Source organism: Trachinotus anak, unplaced genomic scaffold (assembly GCF_046630095.1).
Source record: "Trachinotus anak isolate AG129_WGS33_773 ecotype Australia unplaced genomic scaffold, CSIRO_AGI_Tana_v1 ptg000014l, whole genome shotgun sequence".
In the NCBI taxonomy this organism is placed as follows: Eukaryota; Metazoa; Chordata; class Actinopteri; order Carangiformes; family Carangidae; genus Trachinotus; species Trachinotus anak.
Window position 1 is genome coordinate 18,711,311 of NW_027273865.1, and position 8,561 is coordinate 18,719,871.

The window sequence follows — 8,561 nt, forward strand, 5'->3', positions numbered from 1 at the left end:
AATCAGTTATGGTGTGGACCTGCCTCAGTAAGGGAAAATGAAAATGAAAGCCGTTCATGTTTTTATGTAACCGTGGTGACTTTGAACGTGACACACGACACTCCTTATTTCGCAGCGCACAAGAAACCAGACCATTAAACACACCAGGTCGTGTTTCCATAATGTAGATTTATTAGAATATTCAGAGTAGTGCTATAACTTCTCATTCACGAGAGCATCCGCCGATTCATAGTTTTCATGGACGTGTTGGTCTGTGAGACAGATACTCTGCAATGAAATAAATCTGTAAAGCAACGTGAGAGAAATCAACAAAAAGGCTACCTAATATTTATATTACTAATTACAGAATTTACAGTCACAAAAGTTTATGGAGCAGTTCAAAGAAATATGTGGGATTCTCACAGATAAAATAAAAAAAATATTAATAAATACATGTTTTTTTTCCCTTCTAGAATAAACCCTCCCAAAAAAAAAAAAAAAAAAAAAAACCAAAATGAAATCGAGATGATTCACAAGCAACTTTGCAAAGTGAAAGAAAGTTTTTTAAAAAGAAAAAACAGCTGCTTTTTTGCAGGGTTGACGAGAGCAAAATCGGCATAATAATGGACATAGGGTAGAAAACTCCATCTCTTTGTATATTGCCAGCATTTGATCAGCTTGTGTCGTGTTTCTGAGAAAGATCATCCCGTGTTTGTCAGCTGCAGGGTGAGTGAAACTGGGCTGAAGAAGTGATGGAGGAGTGAGTGAGGGTGGGTGATGAGTTGTCAGCCCACTCCACAGACCAGCTTGAGAATCAAAACACTCTTCAGTCGGCGATGAAGTGACAAACCAGTTGGATTACAATGAGACCAACTCTACAACTCAGTTATAATTAAGCTGACGGATTCTTGAGGCTGCCCTCTTCTCCCAGCTCTTCACCTGTCCACCGGTGCAACAGGGCAGGAAACTGCAGGAGATGAGAACTGAAAACAGAGACTGAATTGAATTTGAACAAAGTGCCCACTGTTTGACAGAGAAAGGCATGATGGGACCTGAAAGCCTGCGGGAGGGGGGTCACATTTAAAATGAGAGTCGGGGAGTCGGGACTTGATACAGTAAAGAAGGAGGGTGGGATGGATTGAACTGGGGAGGTGTCTAGTCTGGACCCGGCTGCTCTAATTGGATTTTGTGTTGCCCCGTTTTGCTCTGCAAAGAGATTTGGGGGGGGGGGCTGTTCCTTCTGGTGGGACGTCTGTGGTCTGTGTGTCAGGGGGCTTAGAGGAAGTTGTGCTTGAGGGTAAAAGTTAGTTTGTTTTATTTCTTCGGCAGAGACCGGAGCGTGATGTTTAGATTTCTGCTTTAAACCCGTACCTGACCCCCCCCCCCCCCCCCCCCCCCCCCCCCCCCCCCCGCTGCTGTGGCTCTCCAAGTGCTCGACGGGGTGCGTCGCAATGCAGTGAGTGTGGGAATGTGAGCGCAAGTGTGCAAGAAAGGCACAACAGAAGAGAGTGTGAACGAGTCAAAGACATTTCGCACGAAATGAGGCTGGATGCACAGATATTGTTTTGACACGGTGAAGGTTGTAGTCAGGTGACAGTTCAGGGGCCTGTACATGAGGGGTTTTACATCATTAAATAGAGCTGACAACACTGTGTCTTGTGGTTTTATCTGAGGAAGAGTGATTTCTGGTCAAACTGTACGAGCAGCTGTAATTTGAGGATGAGAGGGAGTCATGGCAGGAGGGATATTGTCCATGTGGAGGTGGAGTTCTGCAGGTATGATGTGCACAGTTGCATAATATTTTTGGGAGAGATGTTGACCAGTCTTTTGACTTTATTGTCTGAGTCATGAATCATTTTGACAGGATCTTTTTTTTTTTTTTTGAGGGCCTGACTGAACTACAGCTGAGTACACCAGTGAATTCAGAGAATGGGTAAGTCCTGACTCTCATCAAATGCCAGAAACTCCTCACTGTTCCAGTAGACCACATAATGTCTGTTTCTCTTTTTCTCTTCCTCTGTGCTTCAGAACAGGTTTGTCTTGATGGTGGGGTTGGGTTTTCTGTGGAAGGAGGACAGGACTCCAGCAAAGGGCCCAGTCATACTGTCTGCCGGCTGCCAGGCCTTCAGAATCTCCTGAGTCTGGGCGGCGGGCTGAGCCACGGCCGGGTTGGACGGCCCCAGGCTGGACCAGCTGGGCGGCTTCAGCCCCTGGAGGATCGGAGAGCTGGAGGTGTTGGTGTAGCCGCTGTTGGCAGGAGCCGGGCTGGGGCTCAGGCTGGCAGGGCTGCCCAAGTTCCCATTGGCTGAGCCCGGCAGGGAAGCCGTGCTGTCAGGTGTGGGGCTGCAGGTGGATTCTTTGGACTCATCATCATCTGATGAAGATCTCGGCTCCCCGCCCTTCTTTCCTCCAGAGCTGCTGCTGGTGGTGCTGCCCGTGGTGCCACCAGAGCTGTTGGCCTTGGCGTTGGCTGCGCGCTCCTGTTTACGAAACTTGGCACGCCTGTTCTGAAACCACACCTGTTAAACACAGAGGTACAATTGATATTTGATTAAAGACAGATACGTGTGTGTGTATATACAGATGGTCCTAAACAGTAAGATTGCAGATAAATTGTTTCTAATATTAACTGAATAGAAATTGTATCTGATTGGCAGAGGTTGATAATGGCTCAGGTGTTTGCTGTGTTTCTTAAATTCAGCTGTTAGGTATAAAACATGAAAAGGCAGAAGAATAAAAGCCTGGCTGCCTCACCTGTACCCGGGCCTCGGTCAGGTCTATCTTCAGAGCCAGCTCCTCTCGGGTGTAGATGTCCGGGTAGTGCGTCTCGGCGAAGACCCGCTCCAGCTCCTTCAGCTGGGAGCTGGTGAAGGTGGTCCTGATGCGCCGCTGCTTCCGCTTCTCGTTCAGGCCGGAGGGGTCCGAGAAAAACTTGTAAGGGACTGAGGGAGGGAAACGAGATCTGTTTAGTGGTCGAAGAGCACAATCTATGAAGGACTGACGGAGACTTTAAAAGAGCAGAGCCCGTGTGAAAGCGCGGAGAGGCCGTGCGTAAATGCAGCAGGAACCGCCGGAGAAGGAAAACAAAATTAGGCTGCTTTTAAAGGACGTCTGCAGGAAATCTTTCACAGATCGATAAACAATTATCAGCTGATTCCGTTGATCAAAAAGCGACTGTTTTTGCACAGTAGCCGGCGGTTTAAGGCGGATGAATTCATGGCTAAAATGATCGCACTGTGTTCAGAGCCGATCAGAAATGACAGTGGAATAAAAATAATGACCGAAGCAAACCTGACGTCGTCGTGGTGCACGGTACAGGCCGGAGGCCTCACGGGCCACATTCACAGGGAAATTGTGAAAATGCAAAATCCAGTAGTCGGAAAGCTGCAGCACGAATCTGGTTCGTTTTTACTTCTTTCATTTATTTAGATTTTTTATTTTATTATTATTTTTTTTTTTAGCTTAAACAATTTCTTTTGTTTAAAATGCAGACTGGTCGACTGAGAGTTTCCGGCCCTTGAAATACCACGACAAAGTAATTATTCATTAATTTAATAATATTACTCAAATTAGTCACAATCTTAAAATATAAGTGGGCTAGTTTCAGTTTAATGACCTTTTGCAATCAAAGTCTAGGCTACATTTTCAAGGTGGGTTGAACACAGGTTAGTCAGTTCAATCAGAATTTCTGTGTTTACAATTAAGATTTATTTTGAAAAGAAGTTGTGGCTTATAGAAATCCAGTATTTCAAACTCTGCCAGAAAGGAACTACATTTAACAGCTCTAAAAATGTATTTCTTCTTAAATTTTATTTAAATTTATGAACAGGACGCAATTATGGTGTCAGGTAAATAAAAAATAATTGCACACTCACACAATAACTACAGTTTGTCTGCTGGGTGGGCCTAGGAATGGCCAACAGGTTTGTGTGTGTGTGCGATTCAGAAGCTGTCAAACTTTGAGGCGATAGATTATTATTATTATTATTATTATTATTATTATTATTGTTATTATTATTATTATTATTATTATTTGTTGTTGTTGAATAGTTGTATCATAAGCCTGTAACAGTCTTCAGATTGACGTAGCTATATATTTATAGGCTATTGTCAAAATTACTACACAGTGTTCAAGCCCCCGAAAATCTCCTCTTAGCTTTTTGACATCATTATTAATGAAAAATGTAATGATATTAAAATATACAGCATTACACTGATTCAGCTTTTAATTGTCTCCTTGCATAAAGGAATGTTTGTAGTCATTTAATTCTTAAATAGGAATGGTGTCAATTAGGTTATAATAAAATCCATGTAAAACAATCTAGGCCTTAAATTGCAGATGGTTAGATCACCTTAAATGAAAAACAGAGTGACAATTAAATATTTTATCTTTTTAGCTGTGTTTCGCAGATCAAACCAGATGTAGTGGTGGAGCTCCAAACTTTTTCCTTCCTTGCTTTCTTTTAAAGAATCATTTAGGCCGAATGAACAGGTTTTTCCCTCATCCTATAACTTTTATTTAGATACATGTAGACCCTCAGAATATATGTATGATATATGTATATATATATAGTTCATTTACCTGAGGAGTAAGGCGTGGGCTGGTGCTCCCGCAGGGCTCCCAGGGTGCAGCTGGCCGTGCTGAGCGGAGTGCAGCCCGGGTTGGAGAAGGGTCCGCTGCGGATCGGGTTGTACTGGAAGGAGCTGGCCTGGCTGCAGGAGCTGAAGTCCGCGTAGGCCGATGCTTCCATGGCCGCCATGCAGGAGTCATAGGAGTTCAGGTAGGAGTAATCCATCTTATACATGGAGGTCAGCCGGCGCAAACACCGGGCTGCACACAAGAGGAGGAGGCGAACTCTAAATCAGAGCGTCTGCAGATGTGCCCGCTGCTGCCTTTTATTTCAGGGGATAGAGTGGCTTTTGTTCAACTTAGTCGATGAAGATGCTCAGGGTTGATCCGTGTCTCCGGTATGTCCACGCCACTGTCCGTGGGTCTCTCCCAAACTCCTGCAGCTGCGTGGAGCGTGTCACCGCTTCACGTTTCTCACGAGAAATAATCCAGACGTTTTCTCTCTTCTCTACTGTCTGACTCTCCTCCTTCACTTCTCTCCTGGTTTTCACTGTCCGTCTCTTCTTCTTCTTCTCCTTCTCCTCCTCCTTCTTCTTCTTCTTCTTCTTCTTCTTCTTCTCCTCCCTGGACTGCGGTTCGCTCTGCGCTCGCGCTCCGTTTGACAGCGCGCTCAGCTCGAGCGGCGTTTATAATAAACTTGGCAGAGCGCGAGACAATAGCGAGGCGGTGGTCTAGTTTCCATGACAATGGCTCCAGCGAGTGAGCGTGGACACGGACAGCCCCCCCACCCCCCCCCACCCCCCCCCCCCCACCCCCACCCCCACCCCCAACCGCACCGCCCCCGCACGGAGCCGCAGGAGCGCGCAGGTGTCCGCGGAGTTAAACCATCAGAGTAAAACTGGAGAAGCTTCGTGTCACTGAGGTGTTTCTGCCTCTGATCAATGATCATATATCGATAAAGTGCGTTTGTGATGAGTGGAATCGGCTCATCTCTCCAGGTAGAAATGTAAGGACACGACAGATGCTTTGTGCTTAATGATTTCTCTCTCTCTCTTTTTTTTTTTTTTGTCTCTCAGTTAGGTTGCGTTACTTCTCCTTTCTTCCACCGTTTGCATTTCAGACAGCTTGGACTGACACTTCTTAGGTTTGGACTGTATCATATAAATGTAGCAATATTTCCAAACAAGCCCACAACTCGCAGAGGTTAAAAGAGCAAAGATCTGCACAGAATTGTTGGGCTCTTTAAAAAAAAATGTCCGATATTGGACGCATGCAACAAACAGACTACTGGGACAGTGTAATGTGTGATGATTTTGCATTGGGCGACCACTGGTGTATATCTCTGTAAGAGAGGTAGGCCATAATGAAACTGTTAATATTGTTATTAAAATGCAGCTGAGGCGTCGCGGAGGCCGCTGCGCCGTAAACCGCTCACTGTTGTTCCACTGCCCCTCAATCGGCTCCTGGAAACAACTGCAGCTCAGACACAGAAGTCTTTATGTGAGGGGAAACGTCCAGATGTGACGGGGATTGCCGAGATTAAAAGCTTTGATTTGATTCCGATCACTTTTTTACGAAGATGTCACCAGAGTGCGCGTCAGGTTGATGTATAGGGCTGGAGAGGGAGCCGGAGACAGGCGAGCAGCCGCGACAGGCTAACCGTAAACGCATTGACGCTCCATAAATTGGTTTAAGTTTATTGTTCGGTGTCACACAATGTGATAAGTCATATCCCACACGGCCTTTATCACACACACACACACACACACACACACACACACGGGTGCATGCAGCTTAAAAACGCGACCCTGTATTTCAGGCTCTCCTCCTGAAATCAACAGGCTTTTTATTAGTTGGATAAATTTCACCAAACGATTTAATCCACGAACCGAAATTACGTTGTGCGTGACGCGCGTGAGAAATTAATTAAGTTTGGCTCGCGAGCGCACGCTTATCTGACGCCCCCCCCCCCCCCCCCCCCCCCCCCCACCGGCGCATGCGTGCGTTTGCAGCGCTGCGCTCACTTCAACTACAGATAAGTGTTAATGATAAGACTCGTCGGGAGTGTTTATTGTGCGCTCGGCGGCAGTTCGTGGCGGGGCTCCTGCTGATGCTGGTTCTGGTTGAATATCTCCGTCGCTGTGTCTGAGCCGGGGACACAAGGGAGATCTGAATTTAAGAGGACAAAACTCAGGCCCAGGCCTCTGTCTGAATGTGAGGGTGTCAGAATGAAACACATTTCAACCGCAGGCCTCATTATGGCTCCAGACGAGTTCCTCCAGCTCTTCATAGTTTTAGATGGAACTCATATTCTTATTGTTGATAGTTATTATTATATAATTTTATATGTCCCATTTAGCCTATAATAATTAGAATTTATTCATGCAAAATGTTTACCCAAATTTTTTTTTGCTCCAAATCAGAATGGCATGCTGACACAAAGATGTTGTGATTTTTGCACCTGCCTCCCCTGAAGCACTCAGCTCCCATTGCCCAAGAGTCATAATGTGGCCTTGATTATAGGTCAGTGCAATCGTTACATTACCTGGGCCTTCATTAGACTCTATAGATGAAATGGGCCTACCACAGACTGGACTCACTCCTGGTGTGGGATGTACACATGCACTTAGAAGATCTTATAAGACACCGAAAACGTCGTTGCAGCAGTGAAACGTTTGTTAGACGAGAGCACATATTGCTTCACTGCAAACAGAAATGTTTCAGTCCCAAACTCCACAAACAAAATAAGAGAAACATTAAAAATACTGTTAAGTTCAGTGCGTTGTGTTCAGCCTCTGCATTTTATAAGCCCCGTGATCTCTGGCTCCCAGGCCGTGCCGTCTGTTGTGTGTCCTCCTCCCGTCTGGAGGGTTCAGAGGTGAGTTTACCAATAAACTTAAACTGTTTCAAAGTTAAACTCTCCAGGCCCAAGAGAGCATCCAGGAGCGACCCTAGCGCTCCCGCTTTTAGGCATTTAAACTTTAATCCCTTCAAAGAGGGGACCGGTCTCTTCCAGGCCGCTAATCCGCCCTATAGTGCTCCGGCGCAGGGGGAGACCTCTCCTCTGCGAAGGCTTTAACTTTGGACTTTTACATTCATGGGGCGATTTGACGGAAACAGAGCTTTGGCATTCATGACGTCTGAGTCAACAGAGGGGGACACAATGGTCCCCTAGAGGCTCCTGAGGGCCCCTGAGAGAAGGACCCCGACTATAGGGGATTATAGGCCCATGGAGGACTGAGTTATTAGGGGAAATCTTATGCTGTCCGTTTCTAGTGAGAGCTATGATTGAGTTCATATTAAAGGACCAAAGCACCTTTTCATTGATCGTTTTGTGTCCTTGATCAAAAAGCTCTTGCAGCATCATCCAGTATTCAGTCATTTGGGTTTAATGGCAGGCGACAGAAACAAGAGTGGAGCGATTAGGACCGTGAAGCGATTAACCACAAGTCCCTGTGAGGAACTACCACCGCGGCTGTGAAGAGGAATGAAGAACACTGTAAAATCACTGATGCTGTTATAATAGAATCGGATTTCTCTTTCTTTTGGCGTTATGATTCCTGTGTGATTAATGAATGCTCAAGCTTCAATCATGACCCTGGTCCATAATTAATTACTAGGCTATGCCTATTGATAAACATCCTTCTTATTAATAGATTTCATGGGTGTGCCGGGGTGTAAGGCCTGACCATAGCCTATAAGTTCATGTTTTTGCTGGAGGACTCCCTGAACCTTTTCTCTGCGCTGTGGCCGCAAAATGTAGACTATTATTCCAGGGGAAACGAACTGCTGGGGCCTTATATCCAGACCCCGTTCACTGTCCCGTGTCTTATTTCAAACACCCAGAGTTATGGTCTGTAAAATAAATCCTAATCAAATCCCCCAGCTTTGCTCCTCTCCTCTCGCATCTCTCCATCCAGTGTAATTGCTTGTGATGCCCGTTCGCCTCTGAAGACACAGTTGGGCCTGTAAGCGAGGGGAGCAGCAGGGGAACTTGTGCGGGCCTGCGTCA

The 8,561-nt window shown here is 45.9% G+C and overlaps 1 protein-coding gene across 1 annotated transcript; it reads right to left on the reverse strand.

Annotated features, from left to right (window-relative positions):
- Positions 1-148: 148 nt before the first annotated feature.
- phox2a (paired like homeobox 2A) lies at positions 149-5,282 on the reverse strand. The gene is made up of 3 exons (XM_071497384.1): positions 4,562-5,282; positions 2,734-2,921; positions 149-2,498 (listed from the first exon to the last, which is right to left on the reverse strand). Exons 1-3 carry the CDS (start codon positions 4,782-4,784, stop codon positions 2,004-2,006), a joined length of 906 nt encoding a protein of 301 aa, XP_071353485.1. The 5' UTR covers positions 4,785-5,282; the 3' UTR covers positions 149-2,003.
- Positions 5,283-8,561: the final 3,279 nt, after the last annotated feature.

Bases quoted from the DNA above. Each gene is read 5' to 3' on its own strand.
- phox2a (XM_071497384.1), bottom strand. From the start codon at position 4,784: ATGTATAAGATGGATTACTCCTACCTGAACTCCTATGACTCCTGCATG. The intron at 2,922-4,561 runs GTAAATGAACTA...TCCCTCCCTCAG, and splicing joins GCCCACGCCTTACTCCTCAG to TCCCTTACAAGTTTTTCTCG. The intron at 2,499-2,733 runs GTGAGGCAGCCA...TGTGTTTAACAG, and splicing joins TGACCGAGGCCCGGGTACAG to GTGTGGTTTCAGAACAGGCG.